The sequence below is a fragment of the Chiloscyllium plagiosum genome, unplaced genomic scaffold (genome assembly GCF_037043375.1).
Source record: "Chiloscyllium plagiosum isolate Xiang-an unplaced genomic scaffold, Cpla_swu_hap1 HiC_scaffold_27, whole genome shotgun sequence".
Classification (NCBI taxonomy): domain Eukaryota; kingdom Metazoa; phylum Chordata; class Chondrichthyes; order Orectolobiformes; family Hemiscylliidae; genus Chiloscyllium; species Chiloscyllium plagiosum.
The window spans coordinates 27,964,481-27,978,809 of NW_028270165.1; the positions used below are offsets into that span (position 1 = coordinate 27,964,481).

At 44.5% G+C, this 14,329-nt stretch overlaps 1 protein-coding gene across 1 annotated transcript in view; it reads right to left on the minus strand.

Annotated features, from left to right (window-relative positions):
- The window catches only part of LOC148143491 (uncharacterized), a 39,717-nt gene that overhangs the window by 22,852 nt on the left and 2,536 nt on the right, over positions 1-14,329 (minus strand). The window contains exon 2 of the mRNA XM_087975213.1: positions 12,053-12,967. Coding sequence (XP_087831339.1) covers positions 12,053-12,967 — 915 coding nt within the window. The remainder of the gene's footprint in view (positions 1-12,052; positions 12,968-14,329) is intronic.

Sequence of the window (14,329 nt, forward strand, 5' to 3'; positions counted from 1 at the left end):
TGCAGAGGAGGTTAACGAAGATGTTGCGTGGTATGGTGGGAGCTCGCTATGAAGAGAGGTTCAGCAGATTAACATTATTTTCATTAGAAAGACGGAGGTTGACGGGGGAACCTGATTTTGTTCTCCAAAGTCGTGAGAGATATAGGCATCAAGAAGTTTTTCCCAGAGTGGGAGACTCAATTACTAGGGGTCATGAGTTCAAGGTGAGAGGGGAAACGTTTAGGGGAGATGTGCGTGGAAAGTTCTTTACGCAGAGGGTGGTGGATGCCTGGAATGAGCTGCCAGTGGGGGTGGTAGAGGCGGACACGATAGCGTCATTTAAGATGTATCTATACAGATACATGAATGGGTAGGAAGCAGAGGGATACAGACCCTGAGAAAATAGGCAACCGGTTTCGATAGAGGGTCAGGATCAGCGCAGGCTTGGAGGGCCAAAGGGCCTATTGCTGTGCTGTAATTTTCTTTGTTCTTCGGTCCTTGTTCTACCCGATAAAGGTTTTTCATGTCCACTTCCAGCTCTCCTCAGTCCAGTTTTCAGTTCCTTGCTGGCTACCGTATAACCTTCTAGAACCCTGTCAGATTCTTGCCTCCTCAACCTTGAGTAAACTTCCATCTACCTCTTTGACTTGATGTTCCACATCTCTTGTCGCTCAAGGTTCCTTCATCCTACCACCCCTTCCTTGCCTCAATGGATAAACGCATCCAGCACTATCAGCAAGTCCTCCCTGAAAAAAAAAAACCTCCTCGTTTTCCTGTGAACTCCTGTTCCCAATTTAGGAGCCCCAGTTCTTATCTAATAGCCCCTTCTCCAATTATACACTTTCCCATACCAGCTGCCGTTGTCCCTCGCCATGACCATTGTAATGCTCAGGGAATTGTGACCACTATCACTGAAACGCTCTCCCACAGAGGTGTCCCGCTGACAACTGGCCTGGTTCGTTGCCAAGCACCAAATCCAATATGGCCACCACCGCCTCCAACCCCGAGTCGGCCTATCTACATATTCAGTCAGGAATCCTTCCTGGATAAACCTGACAAAAAAACTGTTCCATATAAACTATTTGAACTAAGGAGCTTCCAATCAATAGGAGGGAAGTTAAAGTCATATGACAATAACCTTGTACTTTGCACCTTTCCAAAATCTGCCTCCCAATCTGCTTCACCGTGTCTCTGTTGCTATTGTGGGGTCTGTAGAAAGCTCCCAGTAAAGTGACTGCTCCTTTCCTGTTTCTGACCTCTACTCATAGTGTCTCAGTAGACAATAAGCAATGCCTCGCCCCCACCTCTTTTACCTCACCCCTCACCCCCATTCCTTTTGAAACACCTAAACACTGGAACATTCAAGTCAACAGTAATGACCACAATATCATAGTTACAAGTAGTAATCGGTCCTCTGCGGTCATCACCCTTATTGCTGATATTTCTTACATTAAAGTTTGGGAGAAGATTTGTAGCTCGGGTGCTCGTTGTTGTGGTTCTGTTCGCCGAGCTGGGAATTTGTGTTGCAGACGTTTCGTCCCCTGTCTAGGTGACATCCTCAGTGTTTGGGAGCCTCCTGTAAAGCGCTTCTGTGATGTTTCCTCTGGCATTTATAGTAGTTTGAATCTGCTGCTTCCGGTTGTCAGTTCCAGCTGTCCGTTGCAGTGGTCGGTATATTGGGTCCAGGTCGATGTGCTTATTGATTGAATCTGTGGCTGAGTGCCATGCCTCTAGGAATTCCCTGGCTGTTCTCTATTTGGCTTGTCCTATAATAGTAGTGTTGTCCCAGTCGAACTCATGTTGCTTGTCATCCACGTACGTGGCTACTAAGGATAGCTGGTCGTGTCGTTTCGTGGCTAGTTGGTGTTCATGGATGCTGATTGTTAGCTGTCTTCCTGTTTGTCCTACGTAGTGTTTTTCATCAACAGATGCCTAAAGGAAAGACAACAGAATGAGGACATACCACAACCCAAAGGACTAGCCACACTACCATACATCAAGAACATTTCTGAACTGACAGCCAGACTACTACGACCACTAGGACCCATAACCGCACACAAACCAACAGCCACTCTCAGACAACAACTCACCAGGACGAATCAACATATCGACCCCCTCCTACACCAGTACTGTAGCCATAGGTTCAGCTGCATTCGCTTTCTGTTCTGAGCCTCAGTAGCCCATGGCCCCAGTAGCAATCCTGAGATTACTACTCTGCTTGTCCTGCCTTTTAGCATCCAACCTAACTTCCTATAGTCACTTTTCAAGTCCTCATCCATTTTCAAAGCTATGCCACTGGCATCGATGTATACCACATCTAGCTGCCCTTCCTCCCCCTTAAGAATCCGAAAGACTCGATCCGAGACATTCCTGACCTTTGCACCCAGGAGGCAATGGACTATCTGGGAGTCTCGTTCTTAACGACAGAATCGCATGTCTGTCCCTCTCACTGTGTAATCTCATATCACTATCGCTCTCCTGCTCGTCTCCTTTCCCTTCTGAGCCACACAGCCAGGGTAACTGCCAGAGACCTTACCACTGAGGTGTTCCCCTTGTAGGTCACTCCCCCTAACAGTGTCCAAAATGGTATACTTATTGTTGAGGGAGCGACCACAGTGGGGCCCTGCACTGGCTGCGTATTCCCTTTCCCTCTCCTAACGATCACCCAGCTACTTGTAATCTGCAACTTAGGTGTGATGGCTTCCCTATAACTCTTCACTATCGCCCGCGCAACCTCTTGAAAGATCCAAAGTTCATCCAGCTCCAGTTCCCTAACGTCGTCTGTGAGGAGCTGGCGTTGGATGCACTTCGTACAGATGAATTCACTAGTGGTAACTCTTACCTCCAACATCCTGCAAGAGGAGCATGCAACTGCCATATCCTCCATCCCCTCGGCTAGAATTTGCCAAGAGAGATTGCATTTTTTAAAAAAGCTTACCATAACAACCCTCCACTCAGGGTCTTCTTTGTGTGGTTAGAAGAGGAGGAAGGGTGGGAAACACGACACGTGTAGTGCCTCGGGTTCAGTCCCAGTCCGAACATATCAGTTCAGATACCCAGCAGTCCCCCGGGTTGAGCCTGTTGAGGGTCCACTCCTGTTGGGCCTTCGCTCCAACCATTCACGAGGTAAGGGTTTAACAGCAAAATTTACCTTCCCAGCAGCACCCTGGTCCGCAATCTCAACACTGCCGCTGCTGAAAATTAATGCACCGCACTTACAATTTCTTTAATCTATTTCATTTCTCCCCGCCACTCATTTTGGGCTTCTGTAAACGATGCTTCATAGTCAATAAGAAGTTTGTTGAATGAAACAGAAATTGTTGGAGAAACTCAGCAGGTCTGGCAATTTCTGTGCAGACAAAGCAAGGAATAAAGGGAATAAAGAACTGTACAACATAGGTCAAGGTTCTTTGGGCCGCCAAAACTGTGCTGATACATGATATCATTCATACTAAAAAAAAAATGCCTTTACACGAGCCATGTCCCTTTATTCACTGCCTCACCATAATTTGTCTAGATGTCTCTTTTGAATTGTTGTTGTATTCGCCTACCCACCCCCCACATTCCGTATACTTATCATCCTCTCCGTGAAATAAGTCCCTCTCACATCTCTTTAAAAATACTCCCTTTTGACTTAAACCTAGTAAATGGAATTTCCACCCTGGGAAAAAGAATCTGATATACATTCTACCATAGATTTGTTGATTCATAGAGATATTCAGCACGGAAACAAGCCCTTCGGTCCAACACGCCCATGCTGACCAGATATACTCAATAAATCTAATCACATTTGCCAGAACTAGGCCCTTATCCCTCCAAATTCTTCCTACTCACAGACCCATCCACATACCTTTCAAATGTTGTAATTGTACCAGCCTCCACAGTCCAAATATGCGCCACCATCTACGTGAAAAAGTCACCCCCTTAGCTTCATTTTAACTCTTTCCCCTCTCATCTTAAAGCTGTGCCCTCTAGTTTTGGGCTCACCCTACTCCGAAGAAAGGCCTTGTCTTTTTACCCTATTCATGCATCCCACAATTTTACAAATCTCTACAAGGTCATCCCTCGGCCTCGAACGCTATAGGGAAAATGGCCCCAGTCTGTTTTGCTTCTCCCTGCAGCTCAAACACTCCAACCCTGGCAAAATCCTTGTCAATCTTTTCTGAACGCTTTCAAGTTTCATCCTTCCTATAACAGGGAGACAGAATTGCACGTTGTATTTCAATAGTGGGAGGGATGGGGCTGGGGGGAAGGTAGTGTTGTGGAAGAATCATTCAATGTTCTATAAAAAATTACCAGGAGACGCAGAAAGTCCTTCACGAAATTAAACATTAATCTTGCAAAACCAAAGCTGTGGGACTCAGCAAAATGTCTTCCCTGACTCCCCACAAACTCTTTGTTCTTCTGGAACTTATACAGTTGTTCCTCCCGCGCTTATTAGATAAAATTAGCATAACCAATCATGCTGGCTTGCTTTGTCTTTCTAAACTAATCATCGTCTGCCACACTGATTCCCTCCATCACACTTAACCTATCATATTATAACACCGTTATCTTCTACATTAGCTCATCTCCCAGTAATTTAACTAATCTATCACAATGCAATACCATTTCTGTTACTGGAGCCCAGTAACATTATCCTGGGCATGCATTGCAACACAAAGTTAACTACATTACTGCCAGAATGACTTCCATAGTAGCTGAGAGTTCAATAGGTGGATGGAGGTGTGATTAGTGGTGATAGGTCGGAGGGGAGGGTGGAGCAGATAGTTCGAAAGAAAGATGGACAGGTAGGACAGGTAATGAGGGCAGTCCAAGTTGGAAGGTTGGATCTGGGATAAGGTGTGAGGAGGGGAAATGAGGAAACTGGTGAAATCCATATTGATGCCATGGGGTTGGAGGGCACCGAGGCAGAAGATGAGGGGGTGTTCCTCCAGGCATCGGGTAGTAAGGGAGTGGCGGTGGAGGAGACCCAGGACTTGCATATCCTCAGCCGAGCGGGAGGGGGAGTTGAAGTGTTCAGCCACAGAGTGATGGGGTTGGTGGGTGCGGGTGTCCCAGAGAGGTTCTCTCAAGTGCTCTGCGAGTAGGCATCCTGTCTCCCCAATGTAAAGGAGAACGCATCGGGAGCAACGGCTGCAGTAAATGACGTGTGGAAGTGCAGGTGAAACTTTAATGGATGTGGAAGGCATTTCCCCTCCCTCAACCTTATCCTAGTTCCAACCTTCCACCTCAGCACTGCTGTCATGACCCGTCCTACCTGTCCATCTTCCTTACCATCTATCCACTCTACTCTACTCTCTGACCTATCACCATTACCCCTACCTCCATCCACCTGTCGCACTCTCAGCCAGCTTCCCCCAGCCTCCACCCTGCCATTTATCTCTCCACCCCCGAGGGCCCCAGCCTCATTCCTGATGAAGGTTGTTTTGCCCAAAACATCGATTTTCCTGGTCCGTGGATGCTTTCTGACCTCTGTGCTTTTCCAACACCACACTCTCGGCTCAAATCTCCAGCATCGGCAGTCCTCACTTTCGCCTAATATTCCAATAGTGGCCTAACCAATGTCCTGCACAGCTCCAAATCCTATACTCAATGCACTGACCAATAAAGGTAAACATACCAAACACTTTCACTGTCCTATCTACGTGCGACTTCACTTTGAAGGATCGATGAAACTGCACTCCAAAGGTCTCTTTGTCCAATAGCAATCCCCAGGACTTTACCATTGCGAGGTACTGTTAGGAGGCGACTTACCGGGGGTAAGTGATGAGGTGTAAGTGTCTGGCACAGAGTTTGTCAGAAGGGAAGGGGGAGAGGAGCAGAGCATTAGTCATTGGGGACTCCATAGTTAAGGCGACTGATAGGAGATTCTGTGGGTCCACGAGAGACCCGTGGTTGACATGTTGCCTCCCAGGTGCCAGGGTTCGTGATGTCTGGAATTGTGTTTTCAGTATCCTTGACGTGGTGGGGGAGCAGCTCCAAGTCGTGGTCCACATAGGCACCAATAAGATAGTTAGGAAAGGAATGGGGAATGTATGGCAGAAATTCAGGGAACGAGGGTGGAAGCTTCAAGCTACAACAAACAGAATTCTTATCCCTGGTTTGTTATACGTGGCATGTGCTAGCGAAGAGAGGAATGGGGAGAGACAGGGACGGTGCAGGAGGGATGGATTTGGATACCTGGATAACTAAGGTTCAGTCCAGGGTAGATGGGACCTCTACAAACAGGATGGTGTACACCTGAAGGCCAGGCAGCATCCGAGGAGCAGGAGAATCACACACTTTTCAACTTTGGTCTCCAGCATCTGCAGTCCTCACTTTCTCCTGGTGTACACCTGAACCAGAAGGGTAACAATATCCTGGGGTGTGATGGGGGCAATTTGCTAATGCTCTTGGGAAAGGTTTCAACTAAATCTAGGAACCTAAATTGTAGCTCCAGTGTCCAGGAGATTTGGAGTAAAGAGGTCAGAATTAAGGTTTCAAGGTCGCAAGATGCTCTAAAAAGGCAGGAAGGTGGTTTGAAATGTGTCGACATCAATGCCAGGAGCATCCAGACTAAGGTGGTTGAACCTGCAGCATGGATTGGTACCTGGGACTTTGGTATTATGGCCATTTCGGAGACATGGATAGAGCAGGGACAGGAATGGTTATTGCAGGTTCCAGGGTTTAGATCTTTCATTAAGAAGTGGAGATGTGGTAAAAGAGAAGGAGATGAGGCGTTGTTAGTCCAGGACAGTATTACTGTTGCAGAAAGGATGGTTGAGTGCTCATTTACTGAATAATATGGGCTGAGGTTAGAAACAGGAAAGGAGAGGTCACCCCGTTGGGGTTTTCCATAGGCCTCCAAAAAATTCTAGAGATGTAAAGGAAGGATTGCAAGGATGACTCTGGTAAGGTGCGAAAGTAACAGGGTAGTTGTTATGGTGGATATTAACTTTCCAAATGCCAACTGGAAACACCATAGTTTGAGAACTTTAGATGCGTCAGTTTTTGTTCGATGTGTGCAGGAGGGTTTCTGACACAGTATGTAGATAGGCCAACAAAAGGCGAGGATACATGGGATTTGATACTGGCGAATGAACCGGGCCAGATATTAGATTTGAAGATCGATGACCACTTTGGTGATCGTGACCATGATTTCGTGATGTTTACTTTTGCAATGTAAATGGATAGGTATATATGGCATGGTGAGAGTTATAGCTGGGGGGGAAGGCAATTCAGATGCGATTAGGCAAGATTTAGGATTTATAAATGCAGGGATGAGCACAGTTGAAATGTGGAGCTTGTTCAAGGAACAGTTGCTGAATGTCTTTGATAAGTATGTACCTGTTAGGCATGGAGGAAGTGGTCGAACGAGGGAACTGTGGTTTACTTAAGCAGTTAGGGGTGGCACGGTGGCTCAGTGGTTAGCACTGCTGCCTCACAGTGCCAGAGACCCGAGTTCAATTCCCGCCGCAGGCAACTGTCTGTGTGGAGTTTGCACATCCTCCCTGTGCCTGCATGGGTTTCCTCCGGGTAATCCACAGAGGAAACCAGACCAGTAATCCGGTTTCCTCCCACATCACAAAGATTTGCATTGGCCATGCTAAATTGCCCGTAGTGTTAGGTGGATTAGTCAGGGGTAAATGTAGGGTTGGTGGGTTGCTCTTCGGAGGGTCGGTGTGGACTTGTTGGGACGAAGGGCCTGCTTCACACTGTAAGGAACCTAACCTAATCTAAAATTGAATCTCTTGTCATGAGTGACGGCAAGGTGACTCAGTGGTTAGCACTGCTGCCTCACAGCACCAGGGGCCAGAGGTCGGTTCCAGTCAGGGAGGAATGTCTGTGTGGAGTTTACACATTCTCCCCATGTCTGTGTGGAGTTTACACATTCTGTGATTCCTCCCACAATCCAAAGATCTGCAGGTTGGTTTAATTGGCCATAGGATTTTGTCCGTAATGTTCAGGGATGCGTAGGTTAGGTGCATTAGTCAGTGGTAAATCTAGAGAAATAGGGTAGGGGAATGGGCCTGGGTGGGTTACTCTTCGGAGGAGCAGTGCGAATTTGTTGGGTCGAAGGGCTTGTTTCCACACTGTAGGGGTTCTATGTTGAGCAAGGAGGAAGCTTCTGTAAAGGTGAGACGTGAAGACTCAGTTTGGGCGCTTGACTGTGACAAGTTAGCCAGGAAGGGGCTAAAGAGACAGCTAAGAAAGAGACAGGAGGGCACATGAGAAGTTTTTGGCAAGCAGGATCGAGGAAATCCTTCAAGCATTTCTCCTGTGTCAGGAGAGTTCGTCCTGTGGGGAGGTTTCAGTAGGGGACCGAAAGGTTCCAAAGATGTAAAGGTAAGGAAACTAAAGATGAGAGTAACAGGGTATTTGCTATGGGGGACTTTAGCATTCGAAATATTGACTGGAAATACTATTATTCAAGTACTTTAGATGGGTCAGTTTTGTCTACTGTGTGCAGGATTTTTCCTGATTAAGTATGTAGACAGGCCAACAAGGGGTGAGGCCACATTGGATTTGGTACAGGGTAATGAACAAGGTCAGGTTTCAGATTTGGAGGTAGGTGAGCACTTTGGTGATAGTGACGACAATTTGCTTATCGTAGAGATTGAAAGGGATAGGTATAGACTGCAGGTCAAGAGCTATAGCTGGGGTAAAGGCAATTATGATGCAATGAGGCAAGACATAGGATGTGAAGGATGGAGAAGGAAACCGCAGGGGCGGGCACAATTGAAATGTGCGGTTCATTCAAGGAATAGCTACTGCGTGTCCTTGATAAGTATGTACCAGTCAGACAAGGAGGAAATGGTCGAGCAAGGGAGCTGTGGCTTACTAAATAAGTTGAATTTCCTGTAAAGAGGAAGAAGAAGGTTTCTGTAAGGATGATACGTGCAGTCTCATTTATGGCGCTTGAGTGTTACAAGTTAGCCAGAAAATACCTAAAGAGAGAGCTAAGACGAGTCAGGAGGGGACATGTGAAGTCATTGGCAGGTAGGATCAACTGAATCCCTAAAGCATTTTACAGTTAAGTCAGGAATAAAAGAATGACCAGAGTAAAAAAAGGACAGTAGTGGAAAGTTGTGCTTGGAGTCCAAGGTGATAGGAGAGGCGATAAATGATTTTTTTTTGTCAGTATTCACACAGGAAAAATGCAATGTTCTCAAGAAGAATACTGAGATACAGCAAATGAGGCGAGATGAGATTGCGGTTCACAAGGAGGTGTTAGCAATTCTGGAAAGTGTGAAAATACAGAAGTCCCCTGGGCTAGATGGGATTTATCCTAGGATTCTCTGGCAAACCAGGGAGGGGATTTCAGAGCCTTTGGCTATGATCTTTATGTCGCCATTGTCTACAGGAATAGTGCCAGAAGACTGGAGGACAGCAAATGTTGTCCCACTGTTCAAGAAGGGGAATAGAGGCAACTCTGCTAATTATAGACCAGTGAGCCTGACTTCGGTTGTGGGTAAAGTGTTGGAAAGGATTATAAGGGATAAAATTGATAATCATCTAGAAAGGAATAATTTGATTATGGATTTTGCATTTACTGTACAGTTTGCTCTTGAATTGCATCTTCCAAAATACATCACTTTGCTTTAGCTCGGATTGAACACTGTTGGCCATCTCTCTGCCCAACTCTCCAATCTATCTATATTCTGCTGCAGTCTCTGACAGTCCCCTTCACTACCTGTTACTCCACCAATCCTAGTGTCATCTGCAAACATGCTAATCAGACCACATGTACAAATCTTCTCAAACCTCGCTAAGACTCGTGCCTTCCACCAGGTCATTTATATATTTCACAATCAACAGTGGTCCCAACACGGATCACTGTGGAACACCACAAGTCATAGTTCTCTATTTTGAGAAACTCACTTTACTACTCACTGTCTCTTGCTGCCCAGCCAGTTCACTACCCATCTAGCTCGTACACCATGGACCAAATGTGACTTCACATTCTCCATCAGCCTACCATGGGGTACCTGATCAAACGCCTTACAGAATCCATGTATATGACATCTACAGCCCTTCACTCATCAATTAACTTGGTCACTTCCTCAAAGAATTCTATCAAGTAGGTAAGACTTGACCTTCCCTGCACAAAACCATGCTGCCTATCACTGATAAGCCCATTTTCTATCAAATGGGAATAGATCCTATCCCTAAGTATCTTCTACAGCAGCATCACGTCAGGTTCACCAGTCGATACTTACCTGGATTATCCCTGGTACCCTCCTTAAACTAGGGGACAATTTCAGCAATTTTCCAGTCCTCCAGGACCTCACCCGTGTTCAAGGATGTTGGAAAAATATCTATTAAGGCCCCAGCTATTTTCTCTCTCGCTTCCCTCGGTAACCTGGGATAGATTATGGGCGACATGGTGGCACAGTGGTTAGCGTTGCTGCTTCACAGCGCCAGAGACCAGGGTTCAATTCCTGCCTCAGGTGACTGTCTGTGTGGAGTTTGCACATTCTCCCTGTGTCTGCGTGGGTTTCCTCAGGGTGCTCCAGTTTCCTCCCACAATCCAAAGATGTGCAGGTTAGGTGAATTGGCCACGCTAAATTGCTCGTAGTGTTAGGTGAAGGGGTAAATGTAGGGGAATGGGTCTGGGTGGGTTGCGCTTTGGCGGGTAGGTGTGGACTTGTTGGGCCAAAAGGCCTGTTTCCACACTGTAGGAAATCTAATGTAATCAGATCCCGTCTGGACTTGGAAATATGTTCACGTTAACGCCTTTTCGAATGCACAAGACTTCTTCCCTCCTTATGCAGACTTGACCTAGAGTAAACTGATCTATATCCCGCTGTATCCTTTGGTGACATTCTACATGATTCACAACTCCACTCATCTTTGTACCATTTGCAAAATTACTAACTCACCCATCTACATTTTGATCCAAGTAATTTTTATATATTGAGAACAGCAGAGGTCCCATTAGGGATCCCTGTGGAACGCCAGTAATCATGGAGCTCCAGTCTGAAACAAACAACTTTCGACCACTACTGTCTGCCTTCTACAGTGAGGAAGATCGCAAGAGAATTTGCAATTGCAGGCAGATTTCAAATGTGTTGTGTTCCCCATGAGAATCTATGAAGTCTATCTAGAATGCCTCACAACATGTAAAAAAAAACGTCAAATAGCCAACACTTTGAAGTAATAAACCTTTTTTATAGTTACATGATGGTGAATTCCAGTGAGCCTGTTGTACAACGTCCATTCTTTTTCCCATCCCTCTATTGTTTTTAGTGTGATTTCTCAAATAGATTCTGTCAGGAAGTGAAAACTTGGTAGTATGCCGCAGGGCAGTAATACACTGCTGTCGTTGTTGACCTGTAAGTAAGTCTCCAGTTTTGGTTCCCATACCTGACTATAAGTTCTATTTCCTCAAGTAATTTCTCCGAAATTCAATTACTCCAAAGCCTCTGGTAAATATCACATTCAAGAAATTGAAAGAGAGATTTGGTTCATTGCTGTGAAGTTCATTATCATTTGTTGCAATTTACTTTGAACACTTCTATTAAAACCAGTGTATAATCCTTCTTAACAGTAGAGATGTTTTCCTAATTGTGGATGGAAAGGGGAGGGAGGAAATTAATGTATTATTGGATTGTATTTTCCTCCACAACTTCCTCAGGTCATTGATATTTGGTGCTGTACAGTGGTTCTGGGACGGATTTATATAACATGTGACATTTTGTTATGAAAGAGTGTCTTATCATTCCAAAGCGGATCATAGCACTGAACATTAAATCAACATCCAGGATGGGTACAAATTTCTATATTTTCGTTACTCATTGTTATGAATTACTCATAGATTGGATTGTTCATTATCCTCATGGAGCTAAATTCTCTGGGCTGGTGGGTTTGCGTCAGAATTGAGTCGGTATGCAGAGGTAAGGTAGAAATTAAACGAGAACAGCTTATAGAGATGACTTTGTGGATAATTAAAACTATTGTTAACGTCAAAATGTGCTAATGTGGTCAACTTGTGCATTGAAGGTCAACCATGAGATGGATAGGAAAATTAAATGTGGGATATAATATTGAATTACATGGGATGTAATACAAAATTACAATTTGATGTTACCTTTGCATCGTTCAAATATTTTGACAATTAAACTGCACGGGTAGATAAATCCATTCTTTAATTCCCTTCTGAATTTACTCTGAGTTCCTGCATAAATAAATGGGTTCATGCAGGAGCTCAAAAGCTGAAGCATGATTCCAATTTCCTCCAGACTAAAGGATGCCTCACTAACGTCAGAACCCGAGTAATAAGAAACGTTTGCAATTCGTACGTAAACTATGGTCATGAAGTATGACGAGTACAACAGGATGAAGCTGCCAGAGACGGCAAAGAGTAAAATAATAGACTTTCTCCGCTTCTCCATCTCTGGATCAGCCGATTTCTCTCCATTATTTGGGGCCCTGAGTCTCCTGCGGGCTCTGTTGGCGGTCAGAATGTGCCTGATTGTCAGAACATTGAGCAGTAAAATCGAAATGAATGGAAAACAAGGAGTCAAAATTACATGAAACCAGTCGTATATGACCCATACAAGTGATGTGTAGTATATTAATTTAAATTCACACAACCAGGCAACATTGTTAATGATGTACAAAGGTTCCAATATAAAATACAAACATGAATTTCTTAGACAGCTCAATGTACAGATTGTTCCTATTATCCATGCTGCTGTTTTCTTTGTACAGTACCGTGCTTTCAGCTTCGAGCAACAGATGGCCACAAATCGATCGAATGTAAAAGCCACTGTTAACCAGACGGAACTGTCAACAGCTGCATAGATTACAGCAATACGAAGGCTGCATATTGGTGTGATGGACAAGTAACTGAATGGAAAATAAATTCCAGTGATCCGGTTCAATATTACAGCCATGGTAATGAGCAAGAGGTCTGTGACTGCCATAGAAACCAGGTAGTAAATGATACATCTGGACAGACCGCAACTGTTTCGAGACAAAATCACAATGACTGCTACATTCGCTATAAGAAATAAAAAGAAAAGATTGTGAAGAGACAGGAAAGTTCAATGTTTTTGCATGAGAGTAAGGGAGTGAATGCTGAAACAAAACAATCAGTTAGCTCTAAGAAAGCAAAATAACCTTTTCCAGGATCTCCCTGATGTTTTCTCCTCGAGTTAAAAATTGCCCCTTTTGCGATACATTATTGTTTCTCTGTTTATAATAACCATTGATGCAAATCTACGATCCTTCAATGTATTTAAACTGAGCGAATACCAATAATACATCAAAAACAGGTTGAACCATCGTTAGAACATCAAACTAAAGACCCCTCCCATCGAGGTTATAATCTCTTCCAATCCCTTTGGACCAAAAAGGTTAAACACGCATACCAAAAGCAGCTTTTACCCCACTATTATTAGACTTACGAGCGGTGCTAACAAATATTAAATTTAATGTTGAACTTGCTGGTTGTGCACCTTCACTGCAACCATACCATGGCATTCCTCATTCTGTTGTGCTTCCCTAATGCCCTTAGCAGTATGATTGGACTGAGCTGTACACAGGACAAAACGTTTCACTACCGACGTACATGTGACAGCAATAAGTCAAATCAAATCAAATCAATCAAAATCTTCAGTTTAGTCAAGATAACGTATCCAAAAGTGATGACAGGGAATAGTAGCATTGGAAAAACAGTAATGCAGTATTGAAGAAGTTTGGAAGCAAAACAAAGATGGTGAATTTATTACTGAGATAAGAATATGCTCTCGCCTCACAATGTTTACAAAATTGGGAGTTTACTACATCTCAGCAAATTGTGCAGTTGTTTTGAATTATACAATCCGTACAAACTGGAAGCAGGGTGTTTGATCCATCCAGATTACATAAACCGTCGAAATATCATTCCATTTAGCCCCATGCAACAATTCTAGCCCTCTGAGCCAGCATCACGCTAACCAATTACTTAGCCCGCACATCCTTGGATTGTGGGCCGTAACTGGAGCATGCAGAGGAAATGCGTGCAGACATGGGGAGAGTGTGAAAACTCCATGTAGCCACTCGCCTGAGGGTGACTCGAACCCACGTCTCTGATGTTGTGAGTTTTCAATGCTAAGCACTGAACCATTGATTAAAAAAAAAGTTTCATGAGGAATTGGACAATCGTCTTTTTTGACAGAATGTTTGTTATCACACAGTGCTATCTCTCCTTTTGATCATTTGAAGTTTGTTCTCACCCTGACGAAGTTTATAAGAAAATGTAGAAAATCGTTCGAAGCAAAGATCCCTTAGAATTGAAAACCTCCACAAGTCTAATAAGAAGCTGATCTTAGTACGTGTGTTTAGGCTGTAGTGTCTTCTTCACAACGGAAACGTTTGGAAG